The 15,000-nt window shown below is 42.8% G+C and overlaps 1 protein-coding gene across 1 annotated transcript in view; it reads left to right on the forward strand.

The window, feature by feature from the left end:
- The window catches only part of rapgefl1 (Rap guanine nucleotide exchange factor (GEF)-like 1), a 16,627-nt gene extending 4,490 nt beyond the window's left edge, over positions 1-12,137 (forward strand). Inside the window, exons 3-16 of the mRNA XM_078084272.1 lie at positions 1,783-1,861; positions 5,118-5,268; positions 6,188-6,285; positions 6,950-7,062; positions 7,466-7,633; positions 7,709-7,806; positions 7,986-8,108; positions 8,338-8,516; positions 8,607-8,697; positions 10,242-10,292; positions 10,378-10,465; positions 11,193-11,257; positions 11,346-11,400; positions 11,869-12,137. Coding sequence (XP_077940398.1) covers positions 1,783-1,861; positions 5,118-5,268; positions 6,188-6,285; positions 6,950-7,062; positions 7,466-7,633; positions 7,709-7,806; positions 7,986-8,108; positions 8,338-8,516; positions 8,607-8,697; positions 10,242-10,292; positions 10,378-10,465; positions 11,193-11,257; positions 11,346-11,400; positions 11,869-11,993 — 1,484 coding nt within the window. The 3' untranslated portion in view covers positions 11,994-12,137. The remainder of the gene's footprint in view (positions 1-1,782; positions 1,862-5,117; positions 5,269-6,187; positions 6,286-6,949; positions 7,063-7,465; positions 7,634-7,708; positions 7,807-7,985; positions 8,109-8,337; positions 8,517-8,606; positions 8,698-10,241; positions 10,293-10,377; positions 10,466-11,192; positions 11,258-11,345; positions 11,401-11,868) is intronic.
- The last annotated feature ends 2,863 nt before the right edge of the window (positions 12,138-15,000 follow it).

Here is a 15,000-nt window from a genome sequence, read left to right on the forward strand (position 1 = left end):
TCTCATGGTTCTATTCATTCTCATGGTTCTATTCGTTCGCATGGGTCTATTCGTTCTCATGGGTCTATTTGTTCTCATGGTTCTATTCATTCTTATGGTTCTATTAGTTCTCATGGGTCTATTTGTTCTCATGGGTCTATTCATTCTTATGGTTCTCATGGTTCTATTCGTTCTCATGGTTCTATTCATTCTCATGAGTCTATTCATGGTGACATATATATATATATATATATATCTGTGGGAGAACAGGTGACAGTTGGCGGCCATGTTTGTTTGTGTCCTGTTTATTGGGAGATGGTTCTCATGGTTCTATTCATTCTTATGGTTCTATTCGTTCTCATGGTTCTATTCGTTCTCATGGGTCTATTCGTTCGCATGGTTCTATTCGTTCTCATGGTTCTATTCGTTCTCATGGGTCTATTCGTTCTCATGGTTCTATTCGTTCTCATGGTTCTATTCGTTCTCATGGTTCTATTCGTTCTCATGGGTCTATTCGTTCTCATGGGTCTATTCGTTCTCATGGGTCTATTCGTTCTCATGGGTCTATTTGTTCTCATGGGTCTATTTGTTCTCATGGGTCTATTCGTTCTCATGGGTCTATTTGTTCTCATGGGTCTATTGGTTCTCATGGTTCTATTTGTTCCAATGGTTCTATTCGTTCTCATGGTTCTATTCGTTCTTATGGTTCTATTCGTTCTCATGGGTCTATTCGTTCTCATGGTTCTATTCGTTCTCATGGTTCTATTCGTTCGCATGGGTCTAATTGTTCTCATGGGTCTATTTGTTCTCATGGGTCTATTCATTCTCATGGGTCTATTCATGATGACATATATATATATATAAATATATCTGTGGGAGAACAGGTGACAGTTGGCGGCCATGTTTGTTTGTTGTCCTGTTTATTGGGAGATGGTTCTCATGGTTCTATTCATTCTTATGGTTCTATTCGTTCTCATGGGTCTATTCATTCTTATGGTTCTCATGGTTCTATTCGTTCTCATGGGTCTATTCGTTCGCATGGTTCTATTCGTTCTCATGGTTCTATTCGTTCTCATTGGTATATTTGTTCCAATGGTAAAGTGGGGTGAATCTTAAGGCTGGGGATACACGCTGATTGACGGTCTCATAATAGACATATTATTCTTTATTATTATTAACAGATATGTTTGTATTTTCCTGAAAGATAAAACTAAATGTTTAACAAAGAGGGGAAAAATAAAACGTTAACGTGTGATTTTAATAAATTATTGTTTTGGTAGTTAAAATATTAATACACCTGTTATTGTATCTTTAACTCTACATTCAGGTAATATTAGGATCAAATACACACACACTCACCACTACAGCCACGTGTGACGTTTACTCTTCGTTGCTCTCAACCTGCCGTCTCTATGGTAACCGCCTGCAGAGAGGCGGAGCCTGACAGGACATGCCCACTGCAGCATGCTTCACATACTCAGTCACACTGTGTGCGCGTGTGTGTTTATTTATTTATATATATATATATATATATATATATATATATATATATATATATATATATATATATATATATATATATATATATATATAAATAATTTGAGCTCATATGGAGCTTCAGTCTCTGAGTTTGTTTGATGGGGATGTTTGTTTTGTTCACCCTGGACTACAACCCCTCCCTGCCTGTTATCCAACCCCACCCTCCCTCTCAGGTGGTAACAACAAGTAGAACAGATGATAAGAGAGGATATGCTGTGTGAGGTTCAAGTACAGTCTGTAACTCTGAGCTCTGTCTCCCTGTAGAAACCCTGCTGGACGACTTCCTGCTGACGCATCCCATCTTCCTGGCAGCCGACAGGTTCCAGCAGGTCCTGATGCAGCAGTATCCTTCAGACACGTTTAGCTCAGCTCCGCTCTTTCTCTCGCAACTACATGTATGTGTATATATACATATATGATTTTACAACCTGAACTACTGCATTACGTAATTCAGCTCAACATGAACATTTGAGTGAGCATGTAAATATATAATATATGTATATAATGTAAAATGTGTCAAAAAGCACTTTGCATAAAATCCCCTAAAAGAATCCAATCACATCTGAGCTCCACTTGAATCTTTGTAGTTCAAAATAGAAATGAAAGTGTTTTTCTTCTTCTCTCTGCAGTGATAGTCGTCCACTTTAAAACTCACCCACACACAGAGAGAAGAAGAGCAGCCGGAGGGGGAGGACAGGAAGTAGAGCAGAGGGAGAAGTGGGTGGACGGAGAAGAAGACCAGTGTTGTCTTCTTCTCCTTCATCGGCTGCTTTATTTGTTCCTCTCTTTGGTGTTTGAGAGAAACAGACAAACTTAAGATAGATTACCGTTGTAGATTATAGATTATATATTATAAGGATGTGTTGTCGTAACTACATCTCTGACGTTTATAACAAACCGTTTAGAAATCGGTTAAAAATGAAGCCAGTTATTATTATTTAATGTACATGTACCACTACCAACACAATGCTACGGGTGAGCCAGCTGACTGTAGCAAGATGGCCGCCCTTTGCGGACGTTCTAGACTTCTAGACTCGTCCGTAAGCCTTTACATATATATCTATGGGAGACGTAAGCCTTTATATATATATATATCTATCTATGGGAGACGTAAGGCTTTATATATATATCTATGGGAGACGTAAGCCTTTATATATATATCTATGGGAGACGTAAGCCTTTATATATATATCTATGGGAGACGTAAGCCTTTATATATATATATGTATCTGTGGGAGACGTAAGCCTTTATATATATATCTATGGGAGACGTAAGCCTTTATATATATATATCTATCTATGGGAGACGTAAGCCTTTATATATATATATCTATGGGAGACGTAAGCCTTTATATATATATATCTATCTATGGGAGACGTAAGCCTTTATATATATATCTATGGGAGACGTAAGCCTTTATATATATATCTATGGGAGACGTAAGCCTTTATATATATATATATCTATCTATGGGAGACGTAAGCCTTTATATATATATCTATGGGAGACGTAAGCCTTTATATATATATCTATGGGAGACGTAAGCCTTTATATATATATGTATCTATGGGAGACGTAAGCCTTTATATATATATATCTATCTATGGGAGACGTAAGCCTTTATATATATATCTATGGGAGACGTAAGCCTTTATATATATATATCTATCTATGGGAGACGTAAGCCTTTATATATATGTATCTATGGGAGACGTAAGCCTTTATATATATATGTATCTATGGGAGACGTAAGCCTTTATATATATATGTATCTATGGGAGACGTAAGCCTTTATATATATATGTATCTATGGGAGACGTAAGCCTTTATATATATATATATGTATCTATGGGAGACGTAAGCCTTTATATATATATATATGTATCTATGGGAGACGTAAGCCTTTATATATATATGTATCTATGGGAGACGTAAGCCTTTATATATATATATATGTATCTATGGGAGACGTAAGCCTTTATATATATATATATGTATCTATGGGAGACGTAAGCCTTTATATATATATATATATGTATCTATGGGAGACGTAAGCCTTTATATATATATCTATGGGAGACGTAAGCCTTTATATATATATATATCTATCTATGGGAGACGTAAGCCTTTATATATATATCTATGGGAGACGTAAGCCTTTATATATATATATCTATCTATGGGAGACGTAAGCCTTTATATATATGTATCTATGGGAGACGTAAGCCTTTATATATATATGTATCTATGGGAGACGTAAGCCTTTATATATATATGTATCTATGGGAGACGTAAGCCTTTATATATATATGTATCTATGGGAGACGTAAGCCTTTATATATATATATATGTATCTATGGGAGACGTAAGCCTTTATATATATATATATGTATCTATGGGAGACGTAAGCCTTTATATATATATGTATCTATGGGAGACGTAAGCCTTTATATATATATATATGTATCTATGGGAGACGTAAGCCTTTATATATATATATATGTATCTATGGGAGACGTAAGCCTTTATATATATATATATATGTATCTATGGGAGACGTAAGCCTTTATATATATATGTATCTATGGGAGACGTAAGCCTTTATATATATATATATGTATCTATGGGAGACGTAAGCCTTTATATATATATATATGTATCTATGGGAGACGTAAGCCTTTATATATATATATATATATATATCTATCTGTGGGAGAACGGGTGACAGTTGGCGGCCATGTTTGTTTGTTGTCCTGTTTATTCCTGTGCTGATGGAGCGTTTCGGGACAGAAGATGTCTCATGTGCGCAGACTGTAAAGTCCTCTGAGGCACATTTGTAATTTGCGATTTTGGGCTACAAAATAAAATGAATTGAATTCCCTTTGCTGACTGTCAAAGATCTGAAAATAGACACATTCCATCACATGTCGTTTATCTGACGCTTTTATCCAAAGCGACTTACAATAAGAACATTTCAACCATCAGGACACAAACTCAGAAGAACAAGAAACAAGAAAGTGTGATTTCATCAAATAAGCCAGTTTACAACTTGCTGTAGATAAGAACCATTATAAGTCCAATGTAAGTGCTACAGTTAGTTAGTGTGTTAGTGGAGGTAGAGTCTAAAGAGGTGTGTCTTTAGTCTGAAGATGTGAAGGCTCTCTGATGGTCTCTGATGTCTTCACAGACCTCCTTCCACCATTTAGGAGCAGGACAGCAGAGAGTGGAGATCTAGTCGAGTGTTTTGCCATAAAACATGGTGGACATTTTATTTCCCATTTTCATAACATCGCTCTTGTTCTCAGCTGGAGTGTGTGTGGAACATGTGGTCTGTGCGGCTCCACTGATAAATGGGTCATCATGGCGGCGCTGAGTCTTCTCATGAGAGCTTCTGCTCGGAGTCTTAAACATCAAACCGGAGCCCATTAAAGATGAATATTCAATTGCCCCTTTTATTGTATTGTGTTCATTTTGTTTTATACACGTCTTTTTCCAATGATACATTTACATTTCTGCATCTTTCCATTTCCCCACAGTTCGACGTTTATTAAATATAATTTTTGATTTGAAACTGAATTGATCCTTAACCTTCACTCAGATTCAGTCTGGAAACGCAGGGTGAGGAGGGAGGAGGAGGCGGGTCGGAGGTGGCGAGGAAGCGGGCGGTGCTGAGCGTGGTGTTCAGGTACCTGGACACCTACAGAGAGCTTCTGCAGGAGGAAGGGGAGCGCAGCAACAGCTTCCCCAAGGTAACACACACACACACACACACACACACACTGACCAACCATAAGGAGGGGACGTTGTCATGGTGACCACTTTAAAGCTTTAAAAAAATCTTTATTATCAATTGGTGAACAGGAAGTGACCATATATGGACACAGGAGGACTTGGAGACACAATATACGTCACTGTTAGAGACCTGTCAATCAGCATGTAGCCCCGCCCTAAAGCGTCCCCTGCTTTATGGTCTGAATGGACCATCAGTCACTAAATGAACATCACGTTGTGTTGAAGAAGACTTGAAACTAGAGACTGAGACATAAACTCATGTTTACAATGTTTACTGAGGGAATAAATCCAGAGAGAAGTAGAGTCATTTCCTCATAGACGTCTATGGGAGCAGAGGAGTCGCCCCCTGCTGGTCACTACAGAGAAGTAGAGTCATTTCCTCATAGACGTCTATGGGAGCAGAGGAGTCGCCCCCTGCTGGTCACTACAGAGAAGTAGAGTCATTTCCTCATAGACGTCTATGGGAGCAGAGGAGTCGCCCCCTGCTGGTCACTACAGAGAAGTAGAGTCATTTCCTCATAGACGTCTATGGGAGCAGAGGAGTCGCCCCCTGCTGGTCACTACAGAGAAGTAGAGTCATTTCCTCATAGACGTCTATGGGAGCAGAGGAGTCGCCCCCTGCTGGTCACTACAGAGAAGTAGAGTCATTTCCTCATAGACGTCTATGGGAGCAGAGGAGTCGCCCCCTGCTGGTCACTACAGAGAATGCAGCTTAAAGACGTTTACTAATAGCAGCTCGTTGTAAATAAAGAGTTCTGATACACTGTAAGTTTGTTCCCAGCTGTTGTCACAACAACTTTCTATTCCGTTCTAATTATATTCATTGCCGTGTGTGTGTGTGTGTGTGTGTGTGTGTGTGTGTGTGTGTGTGTGTAGGAGCTGTACCTGTGTGCGGTTCAGGAGCTGAGTCAGTATCCTGAGCTGGTGGAGGACGTCCTCAAACTACAGAGATGGACGGAGATCTTAAACTCACCGTAAGACATCAGGACTGGATATTTACTTACTTCTATGTATTCTATTGTATTTGTCGTGTATATTATTTTATATCATCGTGTTTTTATTCACACACTTAATAATGCAGTTATTCTGTACCCTTGACTTAAGCCACATCCATCCATCCATCCATCCATTGTCAAACCGCTTATCCTGCACACAGGGTCGCGGGGGGGCTGGAGTCCATCCCAGCTAACTTCGGGCGATAGACAGGGTACATCCTGGATTGGTCGCCAGCCAATCGCAGGGCTACACAGAGACACACAACCATTCACACTCACATTCACACAACTACGGGCAATTTAGAGTCACCAATCAACCTGATCCCCAGAGCATGTCTTTGGACTGTGGGAGGAAGCCGGAGAACCCGGAGAGAACCCACGCAGACACGGGGAGAACATGCAGACTCCACACAGAAAGGCCACTGGGCGGAATCGAACCCAGGACCTTCTTGCTGTGAGGCAACAGTGCTAACCACCACGCCACCGTGCCGCCCGACTTAAGCCACATGTCAAACATTATTGATATTATCACATGATGTAGTGACTGCGTGTCACATGATGTAGTGACTGCGTGTCACATGATGTAGTGACTGCGTGTCACATGATGTAGTGACTGCGTGTGATGTAATGACTGCGTGTGCAGCTCTGTTGCAGAGAAGGAGAGCAGGAGGAAGCAGGTCCGTCCTCTCTTCAGACACTTCAGACGGATCGACGCCTGTCTGCAGCCCAGAGAGGCCTTCAGGGGCTCCGACGAGAGTACGGCACACGCAAACCCAAGCTTAGCGTAAACAATGCAAACTATAAAGAAGCTAGCCAACGGCTATACATGCTAACTGTAAGCTAATAGAAGCTAAATGACCAGGAATGTTTTCAATGCTTGGTTCCCTCCATCTGACAGTCGAGAGGCTCCTTGTTTCACATCCATCACGGTTCCGTTGGGTCTCTGCTGCTACTCGATGTTTGTATTTATTCAGTCGGGGGAACAGCTGACGAGGTGGGGGGGGGTCTATTGAAAAGTAGGTCGCCAGGCGAAACGTGTGGGCAACGTTGTACTAGAAGCTAAACGTCTTTATAACGAACCCAGAAGAGAACTGGATCCAGTGATCCAGCGTGTCGGGACCACAGCTGACCAAACGTCTCTGCGTTGTCTGGCCTCCAGTCTTCTGCAGGGTCTACACCCCCGACCACTCCTACGTCACCATCCGGAGCCGTCTGTCCTGCCGGGTCGGGGAGATTCTGGCTCTGGTCCGAGAGAAGCTGCAGTACAGCGAGGACCAGCCGGTGCTGCCCGGGAACCTGGTCCTGGTGGCCGTCACCTCCGCCGGAGGTCAGGAGACGCAGATTTAATCTTTCTACGGGTTATTGATCAGCGTAATGACGTCCGTGTCTCATGATGTCACAGAGAAGGCCGTGTTCCGACCCAGTGACGAGGCCGTCTTCACCACGCTGGGAGTCAACACTCACCTGTTCACCTGCGAGCCCAGCGAGCTGGACTCCCTGGTGAGCGCGGACGGATCGGATGGTTGATCAGTTTATTGATCGCTTCATTGGTTTGTTCGTTGATTGATTGTCGGGTGTTTTTAACTCTGTTTGTTTTCAGTGTTTCTAACTTCATTAAATTATTGAACGTCAGGAAGTAAATACAAATGAAGTGATGAAGTCATTTCCTGCGCCCGTAGCTTCCGCTTCCTGAGGAGATCCACTGGACGCCCGGAGACAGCAAACTGCACGACATGTCGGCCGAGGAAGTGGCCAATCAGCTGGTGGCGTTCGACTGGGAGCTCTTCAGCTGCGTGCACGAGGTGCGGAGGAACTCTACTAGCTTCTGCTAAAGATCTCACTGATTTGATGTCCAATTCAGCTCCGAAAGATCCTTCAGCTTTTGCACCGACGATTTGTCAAGTTTCTTTTATTAATTGTGCGACACGATGAATCGATAATGAGATTCGTTGCCGACTCTTTTGATAATTGATTTGATCGTTTCGTTGTTGCAATCCCGGTCAAATTCTTCTTTGTTGGTGTGCGCCTTAGGTGGAGTTTGTGTGCTACGTTTTCCACGGGGAGCAGTCCCGCTGGCGCCCCCTCAACCTGGAGCTGGTACTGCAGCGCTGCAGCGAGGTGCAGCACTGGGTCGCCACAGAGATCCTGCAGTGTCAGTCGCTGCCAAAGAGGGTCCAACTGCTCCGCAAGTTCATCAAGATCGCAGCACTGTGAGTCCCCGGGGCCCCGGGCAGGGGGGGGTCACTGGGAACCACCTGGGTGTTACCCGTCCTAACAGCTGCGTTCCGTGTGTGTTGCAGCTGCAAGCAGCAGCAGGACCTTCTGTCCTTCCTGGCGGTGGTTTTGGGTTTGGACAACCCGGCGGTGAGCAGACTGCGACTCACCTGGGAGGTACGACCCGCTAGCTCACACGAGACCAGTACACAGAACCACCAGAAGCTAACGCTAACGTTTAGCATTCAGAAGCTAACTGTGAGATAATTCAATTCAATTCATTTTATTTTGTAGAGCCCAAAATCGCAAATTACAAATTAGCCTCAGAGGACTGCAGACTACAATGATGTCATGAGGACACAATGAATAATGTATAATACATGAGACTATATGACAATGATTCAAGTAACTGTGAGTAGTAAACCAGACGCACAGCAGGACCACTGCAGGGACCACCACCATCACATAGAACCACCATCACATAGAACCACCATCAGATAGAACCACCATCACATACAACCACCATCACATACAACCACCATCACATACAACCACCATCACATAGAACCACCATCACATACAACTACCATCACATACAACCACCATCACATACAACCACCATCAGATAGAACCACCATCAGATAGAACCACCATCAGATAGAACCACCATCACATAGAGCCACCATCACATACAACCACCATCACATAGAACCACCATCACATACAACCACCATCACATAGAACCACCATCAGATAGAACCACCATCACATAGAACCACCATCACATACAACCACCATCACATAGAACCACCATCACATAGAACCACCATCACATAGAACCACCATCACATACAACCACCATCACATACAACCACCATCACATAGAACCACCATCACATAGAACCACCATCACATAGAACCACCACCACATAGAACCACCATCACATAGCACCACCATCACATAGAACCACCATCACATAGAACCACCATCACATAGAACCACCATCACATAGAACCACCATCACCACATAGAACCACCATCGACTTTAGGAGAGGGTAATGTTGGTTTACGAGTCCAGTAATATGATTAATATCTAAAATGATGATGATGATGATGGCAGCAGCAGGCGTCAGCATGGCCACGGCAGGTGTCAGGACCAGGGTCCAGAAGGAACCACGATCTACGGAGACCTGATAGGGGAGAAGCACAAAAAAAACTCCCGTAAAGAAGCTGAATTAGTCATGTGCATTAATAAAACGTGAATTATTGTAGAACGAGAGCGTGAGAGAGGAGCTCGGTGTGTCCTAAGAATTCCCCCGGCAGTCTAAGCCTATAGCAGCTTAACTAAGGGCTGGTCCGGGCTGACCTGAGCCAGCCCTAACTATAGGCACAATCAAAGAGGAAAGTTTTAAGTTTTACCATAAAAGAGCTGACCGAATCTGCCCCCCGGACTGAAAGTGGAACCTGGTTCCACAAAAGAGGAGCTTGATAACTGAAGGCTCTGGCCCCCAGCCTACTGTTTAAAACCATAGGAACAACAAGTAACCAGCATCTATGGAGCGAATAAGCTGTTACAAGCTCTTTAAGATACGACGGTGCCTCACGAGCAGGTGCCTTAATAAAGATAATAGAACCTAGAAGCTAATAAAGCACTTTCTATTTTATAAAACAAGACAATAATGTAATTTACTGTTGTTGTTGTTGTGCGTGTTGTGTTCAGGGTCTCCCGGGGAAGTTCAGGAAGCAGTTTCAGCAGTTTGAAAGTGTTGCGGTGAGTAAGAGATGTAGAGTATTTCCATGCTGTGGTAGTAGTACTTTTACTGCAGTAAAGGATCAGAGTACTTCTACTCCTTCAGGACCCGTCCAGAAACCACAAGTCCTACAGAGACCTGATCACCAGCCTGAGACCTCCGCTGATCCCTTTCACTCCTCTGCTGCTCAAAGGTGGGTCTGGACCGACACCGGTAGATCCAACCGACCAGTCATGTGACCTCGTGGTCCCCCGGAGTCTCCTGGACCCCTCATAGATCCTCTGAGTCCACGTTGCTCCTCCAGCTGTGGAACCCGATATTAAGCTTCGTGATTGGCCGTGAACCTGAAACACACCAATCAAACCAACGATGGCAGCGAGTATCAACCAATCAGGGGGCGAATGGGACGAGTCTTAGGTTATTTGCATGGGGTGCTGCATTGACAAAGGGCGTCCCGTACTGATCAGCACCAGGAGGAGCTCATGGGCCTCCGTCCAGGACAATGGGGGCTTCTGGGTATTTCTACAGGGCAGTAAAGGTGTGAAAAGCAGTGTCCATGTCGCATGTGACGTCTCCTGGGGCGTTCAAGTTGACTAGTTAATTACAGAATGAGGTATTACGCTGGATGCTGCGTTCAATAGAAGTGGTGTATTACATGCGTGCATTTGGGTTGATCGGTATTATTTATTGATTACATAGTTTCAGGCTGTATCCTGGTGCACACTAAACTAAACGCTGAGTGTGAATGGACTTAAGCTCTCTGTCTCCATGGTAACCAGAGGAACGTATGACTCCAATGGTGAAAAAGAGAAGCGAAGTAAGAATTAATAGCAAATAATGTAAATAAACGTGTCTTCTTGGTGTCCGTCAGAAGTCTGCCATCGCATCAATAATCAGAATATTTCCTGCTTCTCCTTCAGATCTGACGTTCCTTCACGAGAGCTGTAAGACGTTTCACGGAGAACTCGTCAACTTTGAGAAGATGGTGAGTTAATAATCTGATGATGATGATGATGAAGGTGGTGGTGATGATAAGGAGGATGACGAGGATCCTCCTCTTCTTCCCCCTGCAGCACAAAGTGGCCGACATGGTGAGGATCATCAGGCGCTACAGGAGCAGCCAGCTGGGTAAACCTCTGTTTGTATTAAGCTGCTTGAACTCAAAGACCAGTATTAGAAGGGAACACGTGTGTAAGTGGTCGTCATGATGATGACGTCAAGAATCGCGACATTAAACTGCACAAAACTCTTGATCAGCACTCGGCATTTGTTTATTGTTGTCGGCCATTTAAAGCGCGAGAGGTCTGTGGTCTTGTTAAATATGTTTAAACTTAAGTAAAGTACCTGTACATGTCATTTTTCCTGTTATTGATGCGACTAATGCGCAACCAGATATTCAAATATATTTGAATATCTGTTTTTTTTTAAGCGAATACTCAAATGGAATTTTTGAGCAATTTTGACAGCTGATTCCTTTGATGCTTTTATTGTGAAGGTCTTGTGCTGAGCGCTGTCTCCCTCTGGTGGAGGCGCCCTGTTACGATGATGATGATCAATGACGTAATGACGCCTCTGCTCCTGTGTCCCCCTCGGTAGCCATGGATACGGAGACGTCCCCCCCACACCTGCAGACGAAGGCCTATGTCCGTCAGCTGCAGGTGATCGACAACCAGAACCTCCTGTTTGACATGTCCTGCAAGCTGGAGCCCAAAGACACATAGAGAGGAGGAGGAGGAGGAGGAGGCAGCTGTTGCCTAGGTACCATGAAGAGGAGGATGGGAGGCCTTCTTCTTCTGTCCATGGAATGTCCTCACTTCCTGTCCACTAACCCCAAGAAGAGCGGAAAAGATTTACATTAATAGAAAGAGAGAAGAAGAAGAGTCCTTGTGCAGGTTGTAAAGAGACAGGAATATTTAAATCTTAATATTAAGATTTAAGGAATAAATTAAGATAAGCAGGAATAAAATAAAAGTTATTAATAGGACTTTATTTACAGTCTTGGTTTAATTGAAATAGTGTACAGTAAAGTACATTAAACACCTTATATTGTTTTAATTTCATACATTCCTCTTAATATAAAATTGAACTTTAAGTAAATCATGTTCTAAAAACAAACCCTATATTATAATAATAATGATGATAATACAACTGACTTTTTATATTATTTATTATTAAATTAATATAGATGGATTAGTGAAGATAAATAGTAACAAAAACATTATTATTACTTAACTAATCCCCCGACCCAAAAAATAATAAATAAGTTCACCATTGAAAGTTTATATATCTATATTTGACTTATATTTCTTGACCTTTTACAACGCGAATCCCGGTCGTGTGGCGCCGCCCCCTTTCCCCTCCTGCAGCGGTCGACCAATCAGACGAGAACTGTGAACCCTTGAGTGGGCGGAGCTGAAGTATAATGGATGTCAACAACAACAAGCTGTCAAACAGCTGATCGGCTGAGACAATAATCAGAGAAACATTCCAGGATTTCTATTTTTCCATCCAAACAAAACTGGATTAAAGGACGACGGCGGCCGTGTTTACATCCGGCCTCAGTTTGACCTCCGCAGGGCGGTGACGGGCCGGGTCGCCGGTCGTGGTGCGTTCGTGTGCAGTCGGAGACGAGAGCGCATAGATGCTGGTTTTCTACCGAACATTCGTAAGTGTTTTTTCTTTATGAGTTTTGTTTTGAGAAAAACAACGACGTCGTCATTAAGCGTTTAAAGTTCTCTTTAGAGGACCAGTTAACTAGCGGAGCAATCGCTAACGGCTAACGGCTAACAGCTAACAGCTAACCAATGGAAGATCGCTTTGGTTCCGAACACGAGCTCTAAGCTCATTATAATATTGACAATGAAAATACAATATTTCATTATCATTTGAGAAAATTACCAAAAGTCTAGTAAAAGTATAACATTTTGTTTGTCTTTATCATCATCAATAAACGATGATCAGCAGCAATAGAATTGTGATCAGACATTTTCCACCTTATTTATTGTTCTTATTTAAGAGTTTTATGAGCCGTTGCTCCTCTGGTGTCAGCATGTGTACAAACTAAATCCCACTAGATGTCTTCAATAACCAAATTGGATTTGAATTTAAAACTATTAATGTTTCATATTAAAAGGAGACAACGTTCTCAGCTGGTTCCAGAGTTTCTGATTAAATGTAAACAATGTGTATATTAAGAAAAGTACTGATTGGGCCGATGGTCACATGAGGACGCCAATACAGACGCTTCTTTTGATCTGACTCCATCCCGTCTCATCGACCAATCGGCTGCGAGGGCAGACCCCACTTGGCCCGCAGAGCTGCGCCGCCATTGGTGGATTCAGTCGTCCGAGGCAACAACAAGTGAAGCCGGTTGGTCGACTTATCGCAGCAACAAAGCACTTTTAGCCAAACCTCAGGGCTCAGAGAATGAGAGGTTTTGTTTACTCTTCATTCTAGGTTCCTTTCAGTAGAGTCGGTTCTGTTGAGTCCAGCTGTGATGCGTCAGTGGGTTCTGTGTTTGTGCAGCTGATAACAATAGAAATCTACAGGTTGGTTGTTTTCCTGCTGTCTGAGTCGACGCTTTACTCTGAAGAGATTCTCTCCCAGAAACTAGACCTTTGGTTGATGCTACATGCTGCTACATGCTGCTACATGCTGCTACATGCTGCTACATGTGGCTACATGTGGCTACATGCTGCTACATGCTGCTACATGCTGCTACATGCTGCTACATGTGGCTACATGTGGCTACATGCTGCTACATGCTGCTACATGCTGCTACATGCTGCTACATGCTGCTACATGCTGCTACATGCTGCTACATGATGCTACATGCTGCTACATGCTGCTACATGATGCTACATGATGCTACATGTTGCTCCCTGACTCTTTTCTCTTTGCAAACAGAGATTTTAAGGAAAGAAAACAATTACATGACAAAGAGACTATTTTGAGATAAATAGATCTTTTAAACTAGATTTGTAATAAGATGTTGATTTGTAAAACTTTCCTTTCTCACCCTAATGGACCTTTTCTTGGTTTGTTGGGACGGAACTCTTCAGAGCATTACGACGGTTCACTTGTTTGCCTAAATGACGTGAAAAGGTGCACATGTGTGCTCAGCTGTGTGAGACTTCCTGTAGAAGCTCAGAGGACGATCTCGTCCAGAGACGTCCGCTTCCTGTCCAGTTGAAACCTCTGGAGACACTTTAGGACACAACCACACTTTACTTTATTCTTATTTATTTGTTTCTTTTACGACCCGACTCTTGTTTTGGTAGTTTGGGGACATCGTGGACAAAGTGAGACAGTTTGAAAAGCAGGAAATGGTTTTGAATCTTATTCATTTTGGTTCCAAGTTTTTCACCCGAAGATCTTTTACAGCATTTGACATCTTAAACATTTGAACCAAGTGACTGGATGAAACTAAATCTGTGAATCATCTCTGCTCCAACGAGAACTTCACTGTATCTCAACTCTTTCTAATACGGAGCCTCAGAACTTTTTTAACGAGAGTAGAAAGTTTCCAGAACACGAGTGAAAAATGTTGATAAAATCTATTTTTTGAGAACCAGAGTTTCTTGTGGAGTCCGAGGCGTTTGCTTCGGTCTGATCGCCCAGTGAAGATGACATCACAGTCTCAGGACCACTGCGTCGATCCACAGAACCGCCCTGTGATTCGGACCCGTGGTAGATCTTCTGGGGTCTACGATGGGGACGCCGGGTCTC

This window comes from Gasterosteus aculeatus, chromosome 11 (genome assembly GCF_964276395.1).
Source record: "Gasterosteus aculeatus chromosome 11, fGasAcu3.hap1.1, whole genome shotgun sequence".
Taxonomy (NCBI): Eukaryota; Metazoa; Chordata; class Actinopteri; order Perciformes; family Gasterosteidae; genus Gasterosteus; species Gasterosteus aculeatus.